This window comes from Mya arenaria, chromosome 2, assembly GCF_026914265.1.
Source record: "Mya arenaria isolate MELC-2E11 chromosome 2, ASM2691426v1".
Classification (NCBI taxonomy): domain Eukaryota; kingdom Metazoa; phylum Mollusca; class Bivalvia; order Myida; family Myidae; genus Mya; species Mya arenaria.
Window position 1 is genome coordinate 55491069 of NC_069123.1, and position 25791 is coordinate 55516859.

Below are 25791 nucleotides of genomic sequence, written 5' to 3' on the forward strand. Positions count from 1 at the left end.
ACAAGCTTGTCTTGGTACAGTGTGTACAAGCTTGTCTTGGTACAGTGTGTACAAGCTTGTCTTGGTACAATGTGTACAAGCTTGACTTGGTACAATGTGTACGAGCTTGTCTTGGTACAATGTGTACAAGCTTGTCTTGGTACAATGTGTACAAGCTTGTCTTGGTACAGTGTGTACAAGCTTGTCTTGGTACAGTGTGTACAAGCTTGTCTTGGTACAATGTGTACAAGCTTGACTTGGTACAATGTGTACGAGCTTGTCTTGGTACAATGTGTACGAGCTTGTCTTGGTACAATGTGTACGAGCTTGACTTGGTACAATGTGTACGAGCTTGTCTTGGTACAATGTGTACAAGCTTGTCTTGGTACAATGTGTACGAGCTTGTCTTGGTACAATGTGTACAAGCTTGTCTTGGTACAATGTGTACAAGCTTGTCTTGGTACAATGTGTACAAGCTTGTCTTGGTACAATGTGTACAAGCTTGACTTGGTACAATGTGTACAAGCTTGACTTGGTACAGTGTGTACAAGCTTGACTTGGTACAATGTGTACAAGCTTGACTTGGTACAATGTGTACGAGCTTGACTTGGTACAATGTGTACGAGCTTGACTTGGTACAATGTGTACGAGCTTGACTTGGTACAATGTGTACGAGCTTGACTTGGTACAATGTGTACGAGCTTGACTTGGTACAATGTGTACGAGCTTGACTTGGTACAATGTGTACGAGCTTGACTTGGTACAATGTGTACGAGCTTGACTTGGTACAATGTGTACGAGCTTGACTTGGTACAATGTGTACGAGCTTGACTTGGTACAATGTGTACGAGCTTGACTTGGTACAATGTGTACGAGCTTGACTTGGTACAATGTGTACGAGCTTGTCTTGGTACAATGTGTACCAGCTTGACTTGGTACAATGTGTACGAGCTTGTCTTGGTACAATGTGTACAAGCTTGACTTGGTACAATGTGTACGAGCTTGACTTGGTACAATGTGTACGAGCTTGACTTGGTACAGTGTGTACGAGCTTGACTTGGTACAATGTGTACGAGCTTGACTTGGTACAATGTGTACGAGCTTGACTTGGTACAATGTGTACGAGCTTGACTTGGTACAATGTGTACAAGCTTGTCTTGGTACAGTGTGTACAAGCTTGTCTTGGTACAATGTGTACAAGCTTGACTTGGTACAATGTGTACAAGCTTGACTTGGTACAATGTGTACAAGCTTGACTTGGTACAATGTGTACAAGCTTGTCTTGGTACAATGTGTACGAGCTTGACTTGGTACAATGTGTACGAGCTTGTCTTGGTACAATGTGTACGAGCTTGACTTGGTACAATGTGTACGAGCTTGACTTGGTACAATGTGTACAAGCTTGACTTGGTACAATGCACGTACGAGCTTGACTTGGTACAATGTGTACGAGCTTGTCTTGGTACAGTGTGTACGAGCTTGTCTTGGTACAATGTGTAAGAGCTTGACTTGGTACAATGTGTAAGAGCTTGACTTGGTACAAGGTGTAAGAGCTTGACTTGGTACAATGTGTACGAGCTTGACTTGGTACAGTGTGTACGAGCTTGTCTTGGTACAATGTGTACGAGCTTGACTTGGTACAGTGTGTACGAGCTTGACTTGGTACAATGTTTATGAGCTTGACTTGGTACAATGTGTACGAGCTTGACTTGGTACAGTGTTTATGAGCTTGACTAGGTACAATGTGTACGAGCTTGACTTGGTACAATGTGTACAAGCTTGACTTGGTACAATGTGTACGAGCTTGTCTTGGTACAATGTGTACAAGCTTGTCTTGGTACAATGTGTACAAGCTTGACTTGGTACAATGTGTACGAGCTTGACTTGGTACAATGTGTACGAGCTTGACTTGGTACAATGTGTACGAGCTTGACTTGGTACAATGTGTACAAGCTTGTCTTGGTACAATGTGTACAAGCTTGTCTTGGTACAATGTGTACAAGCTTGTCTTGGTACAATGTGTACAAGCTTGACTTGGTACAATGTGTACAAGCTTGACTTGGTACAGTGTGTACAAGCTTGTCTTGGTACAATGTGTACAAGCTTGTCTTGGTACAATGTGTACAAGCTTGACTTGGTACAATGTGTACAAGCTTGACTTGGTACAGTGTGTACAAGCTTGACTTGGTACAATGTGTACAAGCTTGACTTGGTACAATGTGTACGAGCTTGACTTGGTACAATGTGTACAAGCTTGTCTTGGTACAGTGTGTACAAGCTTGACTTGGTACAATGTGTACAAGCTTGTCTTGGTACAGTGTGTACGAGCTTGACTTGGTACAATGTGTACGAGCTTGACTTGGTACAATGTGTACGAGCTTGACTTGGTACAATGTGTACGAGCTTGACTTGGTACAATGTGTACAAGCTTGTCTTGGTACAATGTGTACGAGCTTGACTTGGTACAATGTGTACGAGCTTGACTTGGTACAATGTGTACGAGCTTGACTTGGTACAATGTGTACGAGCTTGACTTGGTACAATGTGTACGAGCTTGACTTGGTACAATGTGTACGAGCTTGACTTGGTACAATGTGTACGAGCTTGACTTGGTACAATGTGTACGAGCTTGACTTGGTACAATGTGTACGAGCTTGACTTGGTACAATGTGTACGAGCTTGACTTGGTACAATGTGTACGAGCTTGTCTTGGTACAATGTGTACAAGCTTGACTTGGTACAATGTGTACGAGCTTGACTTGGTACAATGTGTACGAGCTTGACTTGGTACAGTGTGTACGAGCTTGACTTGGTACAATGTGTACGAGCTTGACTTGGTACAATGTGTACGAGCTTGACTTGGTACAATGTGTACGAGCTTGACTTGGTACAATGTGTACGAGCTTGTCTTGGTACAGTGTGTACAAGCTTGTCTTGGTACAATGTGTACAAGCTTGACTTGGTACAATGTGTACGAGCTTGACTTGGTACAATGTGTACGAGCTTGTCTTGGTACAATGTGTACGAGCTTGACTTGGTACAATGTGTACGAGCTTGACTTGGTACAATGTGTACAAGCTTGACTTGGTACAATGCACGTACGAGCTTGACTTGGTACAATGTGTACGAGCTTGTCTTGGTACAGTGTGTACGAGCTTGTCTTGGTACAATGTGTAAGAGCTTGACTTGGTACAATGTGTAAGAGCTTGACTTGGTACAAGGTGTAAGAGCTTGACTTGGTACAATGTGTACGAGCTTGACTTGGTACAGTGTGTACGAGCTTGTCTTGGTACAATGTGTAAGAGCTTGACTTGGTACAGTGTGTACGAGCTTGTCTTGGTACAATGTGTAAGAGCTTGACTTGGTACAGTGTGTACGAGCTTGTCTTGGTACAATGTGTACGAGCTTGACTTGGTACAGTGTGTACGAGCTTGTCTTGGTACAATGTGTACGAGCTTGTCTTGGTACAGTGTGTACGAGCTTGACTTGGTACAGTGTGTACGAGCTTGTCTAGGTACAGTGTGTACGAGCTTGACTTGGTACAGTGTGTACGAGCTTGTCTAGGTACAGTGTGTATGAGCTTGACTTGGTACAGTGTGTACGAGCTTGTCTAGGTACAGTGTGTATGAGCTTGACTTGGTACAGTGTGTACGAGCTTGTCTAGGTACAGTGTGTATGAGCTTGACTTGGTACAATGTGTACGAGCTTGACCTGGTACAGTGTGTACGAGCTTGACTTGGTACAGTGTTTATGAGCTTGACTTGGTACAATGTTTATGAGCTTGACTTGGTACAGTGTTTATGAGCTTGACTTGGTACAATGTGTATGAGCTTGACTTGGTACAGTGTGTATGAGCTTGACTTGGTAAAATGTGTACGAGCTTGACTTGGTACAATGTGTACGAGCTTGACTTGGTACAATGTGTACGAGCTTGTCTTGGTACAGTGTTTATGAGCTTGACTTGGTACAATGTTTATGAGCTTGACTTGGTACAGTGCTTATGAGCTTGACTTGGTACAGTGTGTATGAGCTTGACTTGGTACAATGTGTACGAGCTTGACTTGGTACAATGTGTACGAGCTTGACTTGGTACAGTGTTTATGAGCTTGACTTGGTACAATGTGTACGAGCTTGTCTTGGTACAGTGTTTATGAGCTTGACTTGGTACAATGTTTATGAGCTTGACTTGGTACAGTGTTTATGAGCTTGACTTGGTACAGTGTGTATGAGCTTGACTTGGTACAATGTGTACGAGCTTGACTTGGTACAATGTGTACGAGCTTGACTTGGTACAATGTGTACGAGCTTGACTTGGTACAGTGTGTACGAGCTTGACTTGGTACAATGTGTATGAGCTTGACTTGGTACAATGTGTACAAGCTTGACTTGGTACAATGTGTACGAGCTTGTCTTGGTACAATGTGTACAAGCTTGACTTGGTACAATGTTTATGAGCTTGACTTGGTACAGTCTTTATGAGCTTGACTTGGTACAGTGTGTATGAGCTTGACTTGGTACAATGTGTACGAGCTTGACTTGGTACAATGTGTATGAGCTTGACTTGGTACAATGTGTACAAGCTTGACTTGGTACAATGTGTACGAGCTTGTCTTGGTACAATGTGTACAAGCTTGACTTGGTACAATGTTTATGAGCTTGACTTGGTACAGTCTTTATGAGCTTGACTTGGTACAGTGTGTATGAGCTTGACTTGGTACAATGTGTACGAGCTTGACTTGGTACAATGTGTATGAGCTTGACTTGGTACAATGTGTATGAGCTTGACTTGGTACAGTGTTTATGAGCTTGTCTTGGTACAATGTGTATGAGCTTGACTTGGTACAATGTGTACGAGCTTGACTTGGTACAATATGTACGAGCTTGACTTGGTACAATGTGTATGAGCTTGACTTGGTACAGTGTGTATGAGCTTGACTTGGTACAATGTGTACGAGCTTGACTTGGTACAGTGTGTACGAGCTTGACTTGGTACAATGTTTATGAGCTTGACTAGGTACAATGTGTACGAGCTTGACTTGGTACAGTGTTTATGAGCTTGACTAGGTACAATGTGTACGAGCTTGACTTGGTACAGTGTGTACGAGCTTGTCTTGGTACAATGTGTACGAGCTTGACTTGGTACAGTGTGTACGAGCTTGACTTGGTACAATGTTTATGAGCTTGACTTGGTACAATGTGTACGAGCTTGACTTGGTACAGTGTTTATGAGCTTGACTAGGTACAATGTGTACGAGCTTGACTTGGTACAGTGTGTACGAGCTTGACTTGGTACAATGTTTATGAGCTTGACTTGGTACAATGTGTATGAGCTTGACTTGGTACAGTGTGTACGAGCTTGACTTGGTACAATGTGTACGAGCTTGACTTGGTACAATGTTTATGAGCTTGACTTGGTACAATGTGTACGAGCTTGACTTGGTACAGTGTTTATGAGCTTGACTACGTACAATGTGTACGAGCTTGACTTGGTACAGTGTGTACGAGCTTGACTTGGTACAATGTTTATGAGCTTGACTTGGTACAATGTGTACGAGCTTGACTTGGTACAATGTGTACGAGCTTGACTTGGTACAGTGTTTATGAGCTTGACTTGGTACAATGTGTACGAGCTTGACTTGGTACAGTGTGTACGAGCTTGACTTGGTACAGTGTGTACGAGCTTGACTTGGTACAGTGTGTACGAGCTTGACTTGGTACAATGTTTATGAGCTTGACTTGGTACAATGTGTACGAGCTTGACTTGGTACAGTGTTTATGAGCTTGACTACGTACAGTGTGTACAAGCTTGACTTGGTACAGTGTGTACGAGCTTGACTTGGTACAGTGTGTAAGAGCTTGACTTGGTACAATGTGTACGAGCTTGACTTGGTACAGTGTGTATGAGCTTGACTTGGTACAATGTGTATGAGCTTGACTTGGTACAATGTGTACGAGCTTGACTTGGTACAGTGTGTATGAGCTTGACTTGGTACAATGTGTACGAGCTTGACTTGGTACAGTGTGTACGAGCTTGACTTGGTACAATGTTTATGAGCTTGACTTGGTACAATGTGTACGAGCTTGACTTGGTACAGTGTTTATGAGCTTGACTAGGTACAATGTGTACGAGCTTGACTTGGTACAGTGTGTACGAGCTTGTCTTGGTACAGTGTGTACGAGCTTGACTTGGTACAGTGTGTACGAGCTTGTCTTGGTACAGTGTGTACGAGCTTGTCTTGGTACAATGTGTACGAGCTTGTCTTGGTACAGTGTGTACGAGCTTGACTTGGTACAGTGTGTACGAGCTTGTCTTGGTACAATGTGTACGAGCTTGTCTTGGTACAATGTGTACGAGCTTGACTTGGTACAATGTGTACGAGCTTGACTTGGTACAGTGTTTACGAGCTTGTCTTGGTACAATGTGTACGAGCTTGACTTGGTACAATGTGTACGAGCTTGTCTTGGTACAGTGTGTACGAGCTTGACTTGGTACAGTGTGTACGAGCTTGTCTTGGTACAGTGTGTACGAGCTTGACTTGGTACAATGTGTACGAGCTTGACTTGGTACAATGTGTACGAGCTTGACTTGGTACAATGTGTACGAGCTTGACTTGGTACAGTGTTTACGAGCTTGACTTGGTACAATGTGTACGAGCTTGACTTGGTACAATGTGTACGAGCTTGTCTTGGTACAATGTGTACGAGCTTGACTTGGTACAATGTGTACGAGCTTGTCTTGGTACAATGTGTACGAGCTTGACTTGGTACAATGTGTACGAGCTTGTCTTGGTACAATGTGTACGAGCTTGACTTGGTACAATGTGTACGAGCTTGACTTGGTACAATGTGTACGAGCTTGACTTGGTACAATGTGTACGAGCTTGTCTTGGTACAGTGTGTAAGAGCTTGACTTGGTACAGTGTGTACGAGCTTGTCTTGGTACGGTGTGTACGAGCTTGTCTTGGTACAGTGTGTACGAGCTTGTCTTGGTACAGTGTGTACGAGCTTGACTTGGTACAGTGTGTACGAGCTTGTCTTGGTACAATGTGTACGAGCTTGTCTTGGTACAATGTGTACGAGCTTGACTTGGTACAATGTGTAAGAGCTTGACTTGGTCCAATGTGTACGATCTTGTACAATGTTTATGAGCTTGACTAGGTACAATGTGTACGAGCTTGACTTGGTACAGTGTGTACGAGCTTGTACAGTGTGTATGAGCTTGACTAGGTACAATGTGTATGAGCTTGACTTGGTACAATGTGTACGAGCTTGTACAGTGTGTATGAGCTTGACTAGGTACAGTGTGTACGAGCTTGTACAATGTTTATGAGCTTGACTAGGTACAATGTGTATGAGCTTGACTTGGTACAATGTGTACGAGCTTGTACAGTGTGTATGAGCTTGACTAGGTACAATGTGTACGAGCTTGACTTGGTACAGTGTGTACGAGCTTGTCTTGGTACAGTGTGTACGAGCTTGACTTGGTACAATGTGTACGAGCTTGTCTTGGTACAATGTGTACGAGCTTGTCTTGGTACAATGTGTACGAGCTTGACTTGGTACAATGTGTACGAGCTTGACTTGGTACAATGTGTACAAGCTTGTACAATGTTTATGAGCTTGACTTGGTACAATGTGTACGAGCTTGTACAATGTTTATGAGCTTGACTTGGTACAATGTTTATATGACTGTCAGTAATATTTTACTACAAAAATGTGTGTGTCACATACTCAGGGATGATTACAGAATGAAAATCAAAGTCCTGAGAACTTTGTTTGATAATAAAGGCAGGTAGAGGGGCTTAGACTTAGACTTTGAAGCCATTTGTACCTACCTGTTTTTAGCTCACCTGAGCACAAAGTGCTCAGCATGAGCTATTGTAATAAGATGATTGTCTATTATTCATCGTCAACATTTTCCTTCAAACAACCTCTCCTTCTAAACCACTGGGACAATTTCAACCAAACTTCAAAGGAATGTTCCTTGTGTGGTCCTCTTCCAGATTCCATGAAGATCTCTGGTTGCCATTGCAACCAAGAAAACAATCTTTAAAAGTCTTCTTCTCAAAAACGGATTGTGATAAATGATAAAACAATGACCATTATTGTTAAGTACACTTACCCGCTTAAAGGATATAAACTCCATTTATATCCATATTTTTGTTAGCTCGTTAATATACATATTTTTAACCTGAGAAAAATGGCGTATACAGTAACAGCTTTCATCAAACCTCTAAATTGTGTTAACAGTTAAGACCTCAACAATTGGGCATACTGGTACAAACTGTGTATACCATAAAGACCTTAGCAATTAGGCATAGCAGGGAGAACTGTGTATACCATTAAGTCCTCAGCAATTAGGCATAGCAGTGAGAACTGTGTTTACCATTAAGTTGTCAGCAATTGGGCATAGCAGTGAGAACTGTGTTTACAATTAAGACCTTAGCAATTGGGCATAGCAGTGAGAACTGTGTTTACAGTTAAGACCTCAGCAATTGGGCATAGCAGTGAGAACTGTGTTTACAGTTAAGACCTCAGCAATTGGGCATAGCAGTGAGAACTGTGTTTACAGTTAAGACCTCAGCAATTGGGCATAGCAGTGAGAACTGTGTTTACAGTTAAGACCTCAGCAATTGGGCATAGCAGTGAGAGCTGTGTATACCGTTAAGACCTCAGCAATTGGGCATAGCAGTGAGAACTGTGTTTACAGTTAAGACCTCAGCAATTGGGCATAGCAGTGAGAACTATGTTTACCGTCAAGACCTCAGCAATTGGGCATAGCAGTGAGAACTGTGTTTACAGTTAAGACCTCAGCAATTGGGCATAGCAGTGAGAACTGTGTTTACCGTCAAGACCTCAGCAATTGGGCATAGCAGTGAGAACTGTGTTTACAGTTAAGACCTCAGCAATTGGGCATAGCAGTGAGAACTGTGTTTTCAGTTAAGACCTCAGCAATTGGGCATAGCAGTGAGAGCTGTGTTTACAGTTAAAACCTCAGCAATTGGGCATAGCAGTGAGAACTGTGTTTACAGTTAAGACCTCAGCAATTGGGCATAGCAGTGAGAGCTGTGTTTACCGTCAAGACCTCAGCAATTGGGCATAGCAGTGAGAACTGTGTTTACAGTTAAGACCTCAGCAATTGGGCATAGCAGTGAGAGCTGTTTATACCAATAAGTCCTCAGCAATTTGGCATAGCAGTGAGAACTGTGTTTACCATTAAGTTGTCAGCAGTTGGGCATAGCAGTGAGAACTGTGTTTACAATTAAGACCTTAGCAATTGGGCATAGCAGTGAGAATTGTGTTTACAGTTAAGACCTCAGCAATTGGGCATAGCAGTGAGAACTGTGTTTACAGTTAAGACCTCAGCAATTGGGCATAGCAGTGAGAACTGTGTTTACAGTTAAGACCTCAGCAATTGGGCATAGCAGTGAGAATTGTGTTTACAGTCAAGACCTCAGCAATTGGGCATAGCAGTGAGAACTGTGTTTACAGTTAAAACCTCAGCAATTGGGCATAGCAGTGAGAGCTGTTTATACCAATAAGTCCTCAGCAATTTGGCATAGCAGTGAGAACTGTGTTTACCATTAAGTTGTCAGCAATTGGGCATAGCAGTGAGAACTGTGTTTACAATTAAGACCTTAGCAATTGGGCATAGCAGTGAGAATTGTGTTTACAGTTAAGACCTCAGCAATTGGGCATAGCAGTGAGAACTGTGTTTACAGTTAAGACCTCAGCAATTGGGCATAGCAGTGAGAGCTGTGTATACCATTAAGACCTCAGCAATTAGGCATAGCAGTGAGAACTGTGTATACCAATAAGTCCTCAGCAATTTGGCATAGCAGTGAGAACTGTGTTTACCATTAAGTTGTCAGCAATTGGGCATAGCAGTGAGAGCTGTGTATACCGTTAAGACCTCAGCAATTGGGCATAGCAGTGAGAACTGTTTATACCAATAAGTCCTCAGCAATTTGGCATAGCAGTGAGAACTGTGTTTACCATTAAGTTGTCAGCAATTGGGCATAGCAGTGAGAACTGTGTTTACCATTAAGACCTTAGCAATTGGGCATAGCATTGAGAACTGTGTTTACCATTAAGACCTCAGCAATTGGGCATAGCAGTGAGAACTGTGTTTTCTGTTATGACCTCAGCAATTGGGCATAGCAGTGAGAGCTGTGTTTACCATTAAGTCCTCAGCAATTGGACATAGCAGTGAGAACTGTGTTTACCATTAAGTTGTCAGCAATTGGGCATAGCAGTGAGAACTGTGTTTACAGTTAAGACCTCAGCAATTGGGCATAGCATTGAGAAATGTGTTTACAGTTAAGACCTCAGCAATTGGGCATAGCAGTGAGAGCTGTGTATACCATTAAGACCTCAGCAATTGGGCATAGCAGTGAGAACTGTGTATACCGTTAAGACCTCAGCAATTGGGCATAGCAGTGAGAACTGTGTTTACAGTTAAGACCTCAGCAATTGGGCATAGCAGTGAGAACTGTGTATACCGTTAAGACCTTAGCAATTGGGCATAGCAGTGAGAACTGTGTATACCATTAAGACCTCAGCAATTGGGTATAGCAGTGGGAACTGTGTATACCATTAAGACCTCAGCAATTGGGCATAGCAGTGAGAACTGTGTATACCATTAAGACCTCAGCAATTGGGCATAGCAGTGAGAACTGTGTTTTCTGTTAAGACCTCAGGAATTGGGCATAGCAGTGAGAACTGTGTTTACCGTTAAGACCTCAGCAATTGGGCATAGCAGTGAGAACTGTGTTTACCATTAAGTTGTCAGCAATTGGGCATAGCAGTGAGAACTGTGTTTACAGTTAAGACCTCAGTAATTGGGAATAGCATTGAGAACTGTGTTTACAGTTAAGACCTCAGCAATTGGGCATAGCAGTGAGAACTGTGTTTACAGTTAAGACCTCAGCAATTGGGCATAGCAGTGAGAACTGTGTTTACAGTTAAGACCTCAGCAATTGGGCATAGCAGTGAGAACTGTGTTTTCAGTTAAGACCTCAGTAATTGGGCATAGCAGTGAGAACTGTGTTTACAGTTAAGACCTCAGCAATTGGGCATAGCAGTGAGAGCTGTGTTTACAGTTAAGACCTCAGCAATTGGGCATAGCAGTGAGAGCTGTGTTTACAGTTAAGACCTCAGCAATTGGGCATAGCAGTGAGAACTGTGTTTACAGTTAAGACCTCAGCAATTGGGCATAGCAGTGAGAGCTGTGTTTACAGTTAAGACCTCAGCAATTGGGCATAGCAGTGAGAACTGTGTTTACAGTTAAGACCTCAGCAATTGGGCATAGCAGTGAGAGCTGTGTTTACAGTTAAGACCTCAGCAATTGGGCATAGCAGTGAGAGCTGTGTTTACAGTTAAGACCTCAGCAATTGGGCATAGCAGTGAGAACTGTGTTTACAGTTAAGACCTCAGCAATTGGGCATAGCAGTGAGAGCTGTGTTTACAGTTAAGACCTCAGCAATTGGGCATAGCAGTGAGAGCTGTGTTTACAGTTAAGACCTCAGCAATTGGGCATAGCAGTGAGAACTGTGTTTACAGTTAAGACCTCAGTAATTGGGCATAGCAGTGAGAACTGTGTTTACAGTTAAGACCTCAGCAATTGGGCATAGCAGTGAGAACTGTGTTTACAGTTAAGACCTCAGCAATTGGGCATAGCAGTGAGAACTGTGTTTACAGTTAAGACCTCAGCAATTGGGCATAGCAGTGAGAACTGTGTTTACAGTTAAGACCTCAGTAATTGGGCATAGCAGTGAGAACTGTGTTTACAGTTAAGACCTCAGCAATTGGGCATAGCAGTGAGAACTGTGTTTACAGTTAAGACCTCAGCAATTGGGCATAGCAGTGAGAACTGTGTTTACAGTTAAGACCTCAGCAATTGGGCATAGCAGTGAGAGCTGTGTTTACAGTTAAAACCTCAGTAATTGGGCATAGCAGTGAGAGCTGTGTTTACAGTTAAGACCTCAGTAATTGGGCATAGCAGTGAGAGCTGTGTTTACAGTTAAGACCTCAGCAATTGGGCACAGCAGTGAGAACTGTGTTTACAGTTAAGACCTCAGCAATTGGGCATAGCAGTGAGAACTGTATTTACCATTAAGACCTCAGTAATTGGGCACAGCAGTGAGAGCTGTGTTTACCATTAAGACCTCAGCAATTGGGCATAGCAGTGAGAGCTGTGTTTACAGTTAAGACCTCAGTAATTGGGCATAGCAGTGAGAACTGTGTTTACAGTTAAGACCTCAGCAATTGGGCATAGCAGTGAGAGCTGTGTTTACAGTTAAGACCTCAGCAATTGGGCATAGCAGTGAGAACTGTGTTTACAGTTAAGACCTCAGCAATTGGGCATAGCAGTGAGAACTGTGTATACAGTTAAGACCTCAGCAATTGGGCATAGCAGTGAGAACTGTGTTTACCGTTAAGACCTCAGCAATTGGGCATAGCAGTGAGAACTGTGTTTACCGTTAAGACCTCAGCAATTGGGCATAGCAGTGAGAACTGTGTTTACAGTTAAGACCTCAGCAATTGGGCATAGCAGTGAGAACTGTGTTTACCGTTAAGACCTCAGCAATTGGGCATAGCAGTGAGAACTGTGTTTACAGTTAAGACCTCAGCAATTGGGCATAGCAGTGAGAACTGTGTATACAGTTAAGACCTCAGCAATTGGGCATAGCAGTGAGAACTGTGTTTACAGTTAAGACCTCAGCAATTGGGCATAGCAGTGAGAACTGTGTATACAGTTAAGACCTCAGCAATTGGGCATAGCAGTGAGAACTGTGTATACAGTTAAGACCTCAGCAATTGGGCATAGCAGTGAGAGCTGTGTTTACAGTTAAGACCTCAGCAATTGGGCATAGCAGTGAGAACTGTGTTTACAGTTAAGACCTCAGCAATTGGGCATAGCAGTGAGAGCTGTGTATACCATTAACACCTCAGCAATTGGGCATAGCAGTGAGAACTATGTTTACAGTTAAGACCTCAGCAATTGGGCATAGCAGTGAGAACTATGTTTACAGTTAAGACCTCAGCAATTGGGCATAGCAGTGAGAACTGTGTTTACAGTTAAGACCTCAGCAATTGGGCATAGCAGTGAGAACTGTGTTTACAGTTAAGACCTCAGCAATTGGGCATAGCAGTGAGAACTGTGTTTACAGTTAAGACCTCAGCAATTGGGCATAGCAGTGAGAGCTGTGTTTACAGTTAAGACCTCAGCAATTGGGCATAGCAGTGAGAACTGTGTATACAGTTAAGACCTCAGCAATTGGGCATAGCAGTGAGAACTGTGTTTACCGTTAAGACCTCAGCAATTGGGCATAGCAGTGAGAACTGTGTTTACAGTTAAGACCTCAGCAATTGGGCATAGCAGTGAGAACTGTGTATACCGTTAAGACCTCAGCAATTGGGCATAGCAGTGAGAACTGTGTATACAGTTAAGACCTCAGCAATTGGGCATAGCAGTGAGAACTGTGTATACCGTTAAGACCTCAGCAATTGGGCATAGCAGTGAGAACTGTGTATACCGTTAAGACCTCAGCAATTGGGCATAGCAGTGAGAACTGTGTTTACAGTTAAGACCTCAGCAATTGGGCATAGCAGTGAGAGCTGTGTTTACAGTTAAGACCTCAGCAATTGGGCATAGCAGTGAGAACTGTGTTTACAGTTAAGACCTCAGCAATTGGGCATAGCAGTGAGAACTGTGTTTACAGTTAAGACCTCAGCAATTGGGCATAGCAGTGAGAACTGTGTTTACAGTTAAGACCTCAGCAATTGGGCATAGCAGTGAGAGCTGTGTTTACAGTTAAGACCTCAGCAATTGGGCATAGCAGTGAGAACTGTGTTTACCGTTAAGACCTCAGCAATTGGGCATAGCAGTGAGAACTGTGTTTACAGTTAAGACCTCAGCAATTGGGCATAGCAGTGAGAACTGTGTTTACCGTTAAGACCTCAGCAATTGGGCATAGCAGTGAGAGCTGTGTTTACCGTTAAGACCTCAGCAATTGGGCATAGCAGTGAGAACTGTGTTTACCGTTAAGACCTCAGCAATTGGGCATAGCAGTGAGAACTGTGTTTACCGTTAAGACCTCAGCAATTGGGCATAGCAGTGAGAACTGTGTATACAGTTAAGACCTCAGCAATTGGGCATAGCAGTGAGAGCTGTGTTTACAGTTAAAACCTCAGCAATTGGGCATAGCAGTGAGAACTGTGTATACCGTCAAGACCTCAGCAATTGGGCATAGCAGTGAGAACTGTGTTTACAGTTAAAACCTCAGCAATTGGGCATAGCAGTGAGAACTGTGTATACAGTTAAGACCTCAGCAATTGGGCATAGCAGTGAGAGCTGTGTTTACCGTTAAGACCTCAGCAATTGGGCATAGCAGTGAGAACTGTGTTTACAGTTTGACCTCAGCAATTGGGCATAGCAGTGAGAACTGTGTTTACAGTTAAGACCTCAGCAATTGGGCATAGCAGTGAGAACTGTGTATACAGTTTGACCTCAGCAATTGGGCATAGCAGTGAGAACTGTGTTTACAGTTAAGACCTCAGCAATTGGGCATAGCAGTGAGAACTGTGTATACAGTTAAGACCTCAGCAATTGGGCATAGCAGTGAGAACTGTGTTTACCGTTAAGACCTCAGCAATTGGGCATAGCAGTGAGAGCTGTGTTTACAGTTTGACCTCAGCAATTGGGCATAGCAGTGAGAACTGTGTTTACAGTTAAGACCTCAGCAATTGGGCATAGCAGTGAGAACTGTGTTTACAGTTTGACCTCAGCAATTGGGCATAGCAGTGAGAACTGTGTTTACAGTTAAGACCTCAGCAATTGGGCATAGCAGTGAGAACTGTGTTTACAGTTTGACCTCAGCAATTGGGCATAGCAGTGAGAACTGTGTTTACAGTTAAGACCTCAGCAATTGGGCATAGCAGTGAGAACTGTGTATACAGTTAAGACCTCAGCAATTGGGCATAGCAGTGAGAGCTGTGTTTACCGTTAAGACCTCAGCAATTGGGCATAGCAGTGAGAACTGTTTATACCGTTAAGACCTCAGCAATTGGGCATAGCAGTGAGAGCTGTGTTTACAGTTAAAACCTCAGCAATTGGGCATAGCAGTGAGAACTGTTTATACCGTTAAGACCTCAGCAATTGGGCATAGCAGTGAGAACTGTGTTTACAGTTAAGACCTCAGCAATTGGGCATAGCAGTGAGAACTGTGTTTTCAGTTAAGACCTCAGTAATTGGGCATAGCAGTGAGAACTGTGTTTACAGTTAAGACCTCAGCAATTGGGCATAGCAGTGAGAACTGTGTTTACAGTTAAGACCTCAGCAATTGGGCATAGCAGTGAGAACTGTGTTTACAGTTTGACCTCAGCAATTGGGCATAGCAGTGAGAACTGTGTATACCGTTAAGACCTCAGCAATTGGGCATAGCAGTGAGAACTGTGTTTACCATTAAGACCTTAGCATACATGCCATATTTCTGAGAGGCTTCTCAGGGGATTTTGATATTACACCAGGGGATTTTTATGCGACGAAAATTTGCGAAATATCTGCATTTATAATATAAGAATAAATACAGAAATACACTCAAATTACAATAATTTTTGGACTTAGTCATCATGGTCCTTCATGGAATTTCCCATTCATAATAATATTGATGCTTTCCACTGTCAACCTCAAGCAGGTTTTGAAAAAAAAAATTAAATTCCAGGGGATATGGATCCCCCGGCGGGGGACCAGGGGATGGGTAAAAATTCCAGGGGATTTTTCTGCCCCGCCAGGGGATATGGCATGAATGCCTTAGCAATTGGCATAGCAGTGAAAACTGTGTTTACCGTAAAGACCTCAGCAATTGGGTATAGCAGTGAGGACTGTGTCTTTGTCTGGCCTTATGTAATATTATTAAACTGAAATCTAGCAAAAACTGGATTAATTTTAGGAGCTACATGATCTCTGATTTTTGTGAAAGTAACATCTGGTTTTTCCCTGTCATCGTCCATCATGGTAGTTGCCCTAAACATGTCTCTGCCTTTTGAACCCATATCAGGGTGGTACACGTATTCGGAATCTGCAACTGTTTAAGTGAGGTTTTGGAGTCTGATATGCCAGATGGCGGCAAAACAATAACAAAATGGGATTTTCAGGACCTGTTTTCACCTGGTAAGTAGTAAAAAGTATTTGTTTCCAAAATATCATGATGCGCATTTGGATCTACAATTACCCTGCCTCCTTCAGCTTTTTATTTCATGCTTCTAGGTTACGGAATAAAAACGTTATTGAAGGAAAACCTTGACCAGTCTATTGTTTACAAATGTGGGAAGCGAGAATTTGATACTTTTAAGGACGTTTAAGCTCCAAAAACATAATTTTTGCAATGGCTCTTACTTTAAAATTATTGAAACTAATCTCTATCCGATTTGTTTTTAAACGTTTTTCATGGGGTTAATCAAGATTTAACATCATCGTCAATATTTAAAACACCTGAATTCCCCCAAGCCATTCACACTTCTTATTACCAACTGACCAAGAGCACAGATCTTTATGTATTTATTGTATATCAAATATATTGCAAATATAAATTCTTTGAATATTTACATATTAACAACCAATCACACATTCTGTATAAAAAAGAAAATGTTCTAAAATATAAACCTCTTCCAAATCTTGGCAACAAATTAAACTGAATATCATGCAATGTTTCTAAATTATTTCAAATTGTAAAAAATAAAAATAAAAATTGTTAAACTGTAAAGAGATTATATTTCAACACGACTTCTGTATCAAATACTTTATCAGGAGGATTAAAAGTAATAAAATATACCATAAAGCTTATGGAACTATCAATTATTGATCTTTATGGCATAACATGCATAAGTTCTACAACTAAAAAGCACTTTTCTACTCATGGATTTCTAGCTAAAGAATGGTTTAAAAGATCATGAAAACTGGCTTTTACATATAAGCTATTTTACATTTGATTTAATCTTTCATAATTTGGCACGCTGAAGTGCTTTGGAATGTATTGTGTCGATATGGTAATGAATAATAGTCATGCAGACATACATGAAACGTTCTATAGGCTAAATAATGCTCTGCATTTTTTGCTCTGTTGAAATAATTCATTCCAGACATGAAGCTGATTATGCAACTCCTTAGAGTTTATAAAAAACAACAACAAGAGTACATAGCACCTGGACGTGATCAGAGCATTGTTTGTTTTTATGTTATTCAAAACAATATTATGCTTTCAAGCCACTCAAAGTATGTATCAGTGAGTGATAAATATATTCATGTAAATGTCACTTATATACGTGTAAATGTGTATTAATCATATATTCACAAAATCGGTCGTATGAGTATTTAATGATATAATAAAATAAATGCATTATTTTGAGTATTTTGTCATAAAGAGAATATACAATATACAGGTATGATTAGAAAATCCTAATTGACACATGTGTACCACACCACTGCTTGTTTAAGCATTGTCAGCAGTCATGTCATGGATGTAAATGTCTACCAGTTTTCTATCTACTAGGCAAGACTTGATCATATGAAACTTTCAAGGAATTGTTCGTTAATCAGCAGTGGTTTGTCACATGGTTTGTCACATGGTTTCCCTCACTTAAGCCTGATAAACTGCCGACTCTGAAAGGAACAAAAACAAAACTTTCATTTTTTATTCTAAACACCAATTGCATAACCAAACAGTAACACTGCTGTTTAGACAACACATGTACATTTTTGTGTAATTATTCAACACAAATTTTCCAATTAAACATGATTCATCTCTGACAAACAGAGAACACTATTCTAGTGGTGAGACTCTTGTGGTATACTGGTCACTAAAGGGATTCAATTTGATCCCCACCAGGGGAACATTCTTCTCACCTCTTCCAAACAGACACCAGTACTTATTTCTACTTAAAGAATAGACTCAAGATTAATAAAGATCAGCTTTTACCTGTCATAATTAAGTGACAGGTAAAATAAATTGGAGTAAACTAAACTTATTATAAAAAAGCTGCCTCCTTCAATCACAATTATAATGGCACAAACAGACAAGCACTCAAAAACACATTTTCTAAGCCATGCCATGATTTAAGAAGTGAAAAACAATTGTTTAAGGAAATATTTCATTAGAGAGTACACATATAGAAGACTAGGCAAGGGGGATAAGTTGGATGATGATCACATGCTTAGTGCTTAGATGAGTAGCATATGAGGAGAACTCATAAATGTTTTCACATTCACAGTTACGTTGGTGTTCAAGTACATGTTTCATGCTAAACTTTCATATATATTAAATAATATTTTATTTTATTACCAGTTATAATGTAAGGCTATATTTCATAAACAGCATTTTATCCCTTCCTGTTCAAGTATATTGTATGTGATACTTATTATATCCTTCACACTCTACACAACATATGCCGGAGTCCATAACCAAATATATCACCAAAGCAATAATAGAACCGACATGTATTGCACATTTACCATACGATCATTAAGAAGCCCTGGAACTGTGAAATAAAACCAAAATACAATGCCCAGTGCAGTGTGTCTGGAGTCACCCAGAGTCTTCTTAAAAAATATTCGCACTAAAACCATACTTGGAGGCATTTGAGTCAGATTTTTAAAAAAAATGTCATGCAACCTTGATAGGGGATTGCCCACAAATTTCACTGTTGAGATTTTTTTCAACCTTTGTTATTTATTTAACCTATTTTCAATAATCAACACCACATTGTAATTAACTTCTACTCATTTAGACAGCACAAAATATTCAGCATTTTATATCACATTTTTTAAACATCTGTTTACAGAAGAGCTCTTACTTTAACATTTGATATTTTATCATTGTAAAAAGCATTTAGGTACATATCACAACAACTTATTTATTTCCATGTCTGACCCTTTAAAGCCCATACATAAACAATGGTATGTTTGCCATGGTCAGAACAAGACTTCCCAGTACATGGGTTAGCCATGAATGCTTGCCATGATCTTACACAGACTTCCCAGTGCACTGGATGCCATGAATGTTTGCCATGGTCAGTCCCAGACTTCTCAGAGCACTGGTATGCCCTGAACTTTTGCCACGGTCAGACCCAGACCTCCCAGAGCACTGGTATGCCATGAATATTTGCGATGGTCAGACCCAGACCTCTCAGTGCATGTACTAAAATGCTACTGGCAAAAGCAACCATGAAATGTAAGCATGTTAAGAGAATAATGTAACCTTTCATAAATATTTCCAAGCAGTAATTTCGCAAAATCAAAACTGGTCAAGCTACTGTTGTATAATTAACTAAATGTTTCTAAGGTTATATGGATATTTCCCTAAGTACATCTTATTTAAAAAAAAGATTCAAATATAAAAAAGAATACCTATATTTTGGTCCAAATCTGAAAGTGAATATGTTATGCTCCGTGTTTAATGGAAGTACACTTAAGGAAGAAGGAATTGTACGAACACTCTACATTTTCTATAACTCTATAGTTGGTTGTGCTTTCTTTGATTAAATTTTGTAATAATCAAAGAGCATTTTATGACCCACCAAACAAATTGACATTATTTGCTTGAATTGGTTTTAATAGCTCTTGGAATATGATTTGTTATTTATACAAAGCAGGATAGTAGTTATCATGATTTACTTTTCAACTCAGGATCTCACGTCAAGTTTTCAGCCAATATTTATTGTAGAGGTGCTAATTGTGAAAACATTGCCCTAATTCTAACTTTTGTACAACCCTGATTATTGCCCCTTTATACTGATACAAATTGAGAATCACAGTAGTTTGTTTACACTATATATGCATCCACACAATTGCTATAAGATGTGTTGTTATACACAACCTGCAGTAAATCATATTCAAGCATAGAATCTTCCTGTCCATTCCTCCTTTATCATTATTCAATAAGCTTCCAAAAAAACGTGGACAATCAGGATTGGAATATTGACAATGAGAGTTTAACACATAATATGAAGTTTAAATGTGTAAGAGTCAAGAATGGTGCTCACCTGGCCTGTAAGCACTGTTATCATACACCATTTCCCCATATGGCGCCATCATGAGCCTCTGTGGGGGGCCAGCATTGTAGGGTCCGTAACCATACGAGTGTAGACTGGCTTTTTCAATTCTCTCACCATTAAACTCGCTGTAGTTCCGAGACTGCTTGCCTGCCCTTTGAGATCTGAAAAATATACCTCATTAGACTCAATTCAACTGACATATCATATTTTTTTTAAACTGGTCAAATATATGTACACAATTCCAACACAAATACCAGCAAGCCAAGTCAAAAGTCAAAAGTTTTGACATAATCAAGAGACTGCATCTTTACTCCTGTATCTTGAATATGAATGAAAAATGAAATCAATTCAAGGCTTAGGCCTTCTCAAAAGAGAAATGTCATGCCCACATGTAATGTTACACTTTATTGTTGTAGGCATTCTGTATCATTTAAGACAAAGTGTTAAATGAAATAAACTTGTAACTTACGCTCTCCAGCAGAGGCAGAAGACAGCAAGGAGAATAAGGAGCAGGATAAGACCTCCCGCAGCGATCGAAACTGGTATTACAATGTCCATCGTGTTGTCAGAACGATCCTCTGCATCTGTTACAAGCAAAAGTGGGCATTAATTTTAGCTCTTAATGTACCAGAAAGATTTCTTTTCAGCTTGAACATGGCATATTAAAACATCAATCATACAGAGCAAAAAGGTTAAATAAAATTAGAATTATTAAATTTACACATATTATTCAGACATAATTGACCAGGACAATTTCTGTAGTAAGGTGCTGTATTTATGTTTGCAGATGCAAATACTTTGATCATAATTTTTTTTTTTTTTTTTTTTTTATTCAAATATTATCAAATTGGCAGAAAAGTTGTTCTGAAAGAATTTCATATGGTAATAACAGTTGGTGGTTTAATAAAAATGTTTCATGTCTATTTTTATAGGGAATTTTCCATTGTAAATATAGTATCATTTTGAACAAGAGAGTAAAGAGAGTAAATGCCAGTCTTCATCGGCACTTTTTTTGAAAAACAATAATGGGAAAATAACACTATAACAATTAAAGCCAGACTAATGGGCCTTGCTTTGAATGTGTGCATCGTATCTAACAATATGTAGTTAAAATATCTTGAATGGTTTAAGGGTTATTACCATTAGGTAGGGTTAATGCACGATGATGAAGATAACGCCTTAGATTGATCAACACCTCCCCAAGAAGAGCTTATGTATATAACCATTACCAGGCAGTTCAAACTATCTTCATGCACATAACCATTCTCCACCCAGCATCATTTACAAGCATTTCTTTTAATTGAGCATTTTAATAAACCATATTGTTTTTGTGCAGTTCACAAATTTCTAGCAAATATGTTCATAATTAACTATAAATGTCTTTATAGCAGCCATTTTTTCCTTTGTCACACCTGTATGATCATTTGTAGCAATGCATATGTGCTTAGCTCTGTTATAACAAAATAGCATTTTATTGATGAATGAATTTCATACGGGTTAGTTCAGAAATAAGGGTGGGACCACATTTATATTTAAAAAGAAAAACAATGTATTTTTTTTTATAATAGTCAGCGCTTATAATAGTCAGCGCACATTATTACAATTAACTTATATTCATACGCTACATGAGTGCTACTACCAGGCATGAGAACAAGTAACAAGGTAAAAGCAGGATCAAATTAATAAACAAGACTTACTTATCCTTTGAGCACATGTGTTTCCTTCGTAGAAGTCAGTACATGAGCACGAGACAATGGTCTCACGTTGGCATGTGGCTCCATTCTTACAGTAACCACGGTCACACTTGTCTGTAAAAGTTGAAAAACAGACATGTATACACATATGTGAAATCCTTTAAAATAAAAGTTTTTAAAATACATGAGGGCCATTATTTTATGACAATTAAGTTAATTGGTTTATGGTAATGCAACTAGAGATTAAGCTATGATGGAATATAGTCAAATGTTGTAGTGGCTAAGGTCATTCAAGCATAACATTGATATTTGTTTTCAAATCTGAACACATGGTCCAAATTTCATTGCTGTAGATTCAAAAATAAGAAAGTATGTCAAAATACCACAGTATAGCTGATCCGAGGACAACATGTATAATTGTTTTCAAAACTGTATATATGGCTGAAATGTTATTGCTGTAGCTTTAAAAAAAGAAATTAAGTTAAAATGTCCAAGCATAGGTCATTTGAGGACAAAATGGATATCTGTTTTTAGAACTGTCACATGGTCCAAATTGCATTGCTGTTGTAGCTTCAAAAATAAAAATGTAGTTCAAAGTGTTGAAGTATAGGTCATTTGCGAACAACATTGATATTTGTTTTCTAAACTATACCAATGGTCTCAGTTTCATTTCTGAAATTTCAAAAATAAGTAGGTCAAAAAGTCACAGTCAAGGTCACAAAATTTGTTTACAAAACTGTACACATGTTCCAAAAGCCTTTGTAAAGGGCCATCATATTATGCTACATAACAAATATCAAAAGTCCTCATGTAGTTTAAAAATAGATTTTCTGAAATTCAGACGACAACAAGGGAAACAGCAAATTAAATTAAACACATTTTATAAACAAATCAAACATAATTCAGCCAACCCTTCCCATTTCACTCATAAATCTCGACCTCTCAAGAATTCTGGCTGATATAAATCAAGAGCGCCACAGAATGAATTCCATGCTTGTATGTTGTTGTTTTCAGTCAATCAAAACGCATATGCCTTGTAACTCAACAAGTATCTAAGTCAGAGATATGGGTCTTGCAACATGTACCTAAATACCTGATTATCAAGTTTCATTAGACTTTATTGAACATTTTTTGAGTGATGGTGAAGATAAGAGATTTTGCACTGACATCGAGGCTATGAAAATACCTCAACTTTTTTCAAAGGAAAACAGACCAGCTACAAATGTACAACTATTCTTTAATGGAAAATAAATTCAAGTCCTTGATGAGGATACTCACGTATACAGGTGTTTCCAGCAGTACCAACACTAATATCATCGTAGTTAGGGAAGCATGCGCACCGATATCCACGGCTATTGCTGTTGTCTACAGTGCAAGTGGCATTTGTAGAGCAGTCTGTAGCAGCATCACAGTAGTCTACAGTCATAACAGAAGTGTCATAATTTCTTGTCACCACGTCTCACAAAGACACAAGTATAAAATACAGCTTGTTTAATGCTGGTTCATTCGCAAAGCAGTAAGAGTATTTCAAATATACAATTAGAATAAAGGCCAGTTCTTTATTTAGTAAAGATACTTTAAAAAAGGATGAGTCAATTCCAGTTGAAAATCATAATTAATACCCCTGTCAGCCACTGTCACCAAGTGCTATGAGTTACGTTGACTTGAAAATCTACCTTATGTCAAGGGTATGCCAAAAAGACATCGCTATATATCATATTAAAATCAACTAAGTATCATATAAAATAAGTTTAAACTGTTCAAAACTTTCCTCATTGAAACTATTCTTGCACGCTTCAATCCACTCACATCGTGGTACAATAATACACTCAGTACAATATGTCACCAATCATCTGCCTTGTTGCCTGTTTTGGCTATACAACAACAACTGCTTAGTCATTACAAAAAAAATATGCTTACTCTTGCTAAACCTGTAGAAGCTCATACAAATCTCTTACAATCTCATGCATTTCTGTTTTAGTGTCAAAGGAATATCACAGTTGCCTCAACTTATTTGTGCACACCGGTGAATTCTCCTGTCTTTGGCCCATAAAAATATCAGAGAAATTAATTCTTCTATAAGTCTTGAACAATACTTTTCTCTAACAACTCCTGCCAGTAGTTGGCAGTTGAGGACAAGTTTAAATCCGTCAAATATCGCTATAAGTTACAAAAAATATCAGGGCAGTGTGACAGGGGTATAAGGAATTTACAATCATTAATACATAAACACATCAAGTTTCCTACTCTGGCATTGGCTTTGGCTGGTGGCCCCAGGGGGTGAGCTAGGTCGGTTCTCGGGACACTGCAAGCATGTGAGCTCAAATGCATTGGGCTGGTAGTAGCCCCGCTGGCAGTCCGAACACACCCCATTCCTGTACTCCTGGCCAGCCTCGCATGGACCTGTGGGAAGTGGTACATACAGTCTTGTTTCTTTTGTTTTCCCATAAAATAACATTTCCAAACACTTTTTGATTTTCATTTCTGTATTGAACAATTAAAGTAATGTAGTGTTTATTATTGATTATGCATTTTTCTTTTCAATTATGTCTGCAAAATAATGTCACAATGCTATGTTTCTTATGCAAAGAAACAGGAAATTTAAAGAAATTTTGGTGTTACAGTTAGACCAAAATTTATTTCACTCTTGCACACAGAATATACGTAGATTTGTTTCATTTACATCCTTTTTACCATGTGTTTCTCTTGTATTTAATGTTAATGTTTCAGCTTTCTTATTATTTGCAATAAGAAATTTTATTCCTAAGTGTTTGAGTTTTGATTAATTTAATGATAGTTTACTGTTATCATTTGATTTTCAGTTTTAATCTGATGATAATTTGTAATAAGCAAAATGGTTTTAAAAACATAGAAATATAATATCTAAAAATATAAAGGTACAATTAAATAAAACAAAACCACTCTAAAAGATAATCTTAAGTACTTTTTTTGTCAATTTGATTAGTTGATGTATATTTAAAAGCAACTAACTTCTCTGGCACTGGGCACTGCTGGTCGCCCCGACAATGGAGTATGGTTGGTCGGTGGGGCACAGAGTGCATGAGAACTCGAATGGGTTTTGCTGGAAGGTTCCACTTGGGCATGGCACACACAGGGCCCGGTTCTCGTCAAACTGTTGACCAACCGTACACGGACCTGTAACAGGAACTCGTACTGTTTTCTTTGTTTAAATTATACTCCATAAAACAAAATGTCAATGTTGAGATAAAGACATAGAACAATGTATGTTTAATCATGAACTCACTTCTGCAGTTGTCCACGGATGTGGAGCCAATTGTAGGTGTGTATTTGATGGTGAAGGGGCAGTCAATGCAGGCAAAACGACCGCTGAATTGCTGGTAGGTGCCAATGTCACATTTCTTACATTGCTCTTCAGCCAAGATATAACGCTCACCCGCAACGCATGGACCTTCAAAACAAAGCCAACATGTTAACAAAAATTGTTACGCATTTTTTTTAGTTTTAAGCCTTAATTTCATATTGAATATTCTTTCTGCAGACCTTGCATTTAAATTTTGCAATGAACTAAATCCTACAGACTATAAAATTTCTTTACTTCTGTACCATACAAGTTATTTTTCAGCAAGCCTGAAGTTGAAAACTTGCATTGTAATTCCGAATCTGAAAAACATTTTTTTTAGGAAAACATACTGAGAGTGCAGGCATCCGGTGATGTCGCACCCTGGTTGGCTGTAAGGAGCCCGTTCTGACACTTAGTACATGTGTCAGATGTTGCTGTATCCCGATAGTAGCCAATTGGACACTGCTGACACTGGTTGTTGTTGTTCACAAACTGACCAAGAGGACACACACCTAGGTGAAAAATAGGAAGGATGTAGGCCTTATTTGATCAAATTATTCCATACTCAAATGATAACAACTTGATTTAATGCAAAACATTATCCTCTACTTTTATTATTTACTTTCAATACCACACAGTTAAACATTTAACCTCATTTAATGTTCTGGAATCACTGAGAACAGCTTTACTCTTAAATCTTCTTTATAAATAAATCCATTGTAGCAGGGATTTTTCGCTGAGTAT

General features: G+C 39.5%; 1 protein-coding gene across 4 annotated transcripts in view; it reads right to left on the reverse strand.

Annotated features, from left to right (window-relative positions):
* Positions 1–16527: 16527 nt before the first annotated feature.
* Positions 16528–25791, reverse strand: part of LOC128206514 (uncharacterized) — an 89179-nt gene continuing 79915 nt past the window's right edge. For 3 of the 4 annotated variants that reach the window (XM_052909074.1, XM_052909050.1, XM_052909058.1), the window contains 10 exons: positions 25398–25559; positions 24991–25155; positions 24717–24881; positions 23973–24128; positions 23004–23141; positions 21729–21839; positions 20501–20615; positions 20020–20192; positions 19385–19402; positions 16528–17641 (listed from right to left, as the gene is read on the reverse strand). In XM_052909074.1, the coding sequence (XP_052765034.1) occupies positions 17619–17641; positions 19385–19402; positions 20020–20192; positions 20501–20615; positions 21729–21839; positions 23004–23141; positions 23973–24128; positions 24717–24881; positions 24991–25155; positions 25398–25559 (1226 nt within the window). In that variant the 3' untranslated portion in view covers positions 16528–17618. The remainder of the gene's footprint in view (positions 17642–19384; positions 19403–20019; positions 20193–20500; positions 20616–21728; positions 21840–23003; positions 23142–23972; positions 24129–24716; positions 24882–24990; positions 25156–25397; positions 25560–25791) is intronic. The other variant, XM_052909066.1, reaches the window with a different exon arrangement.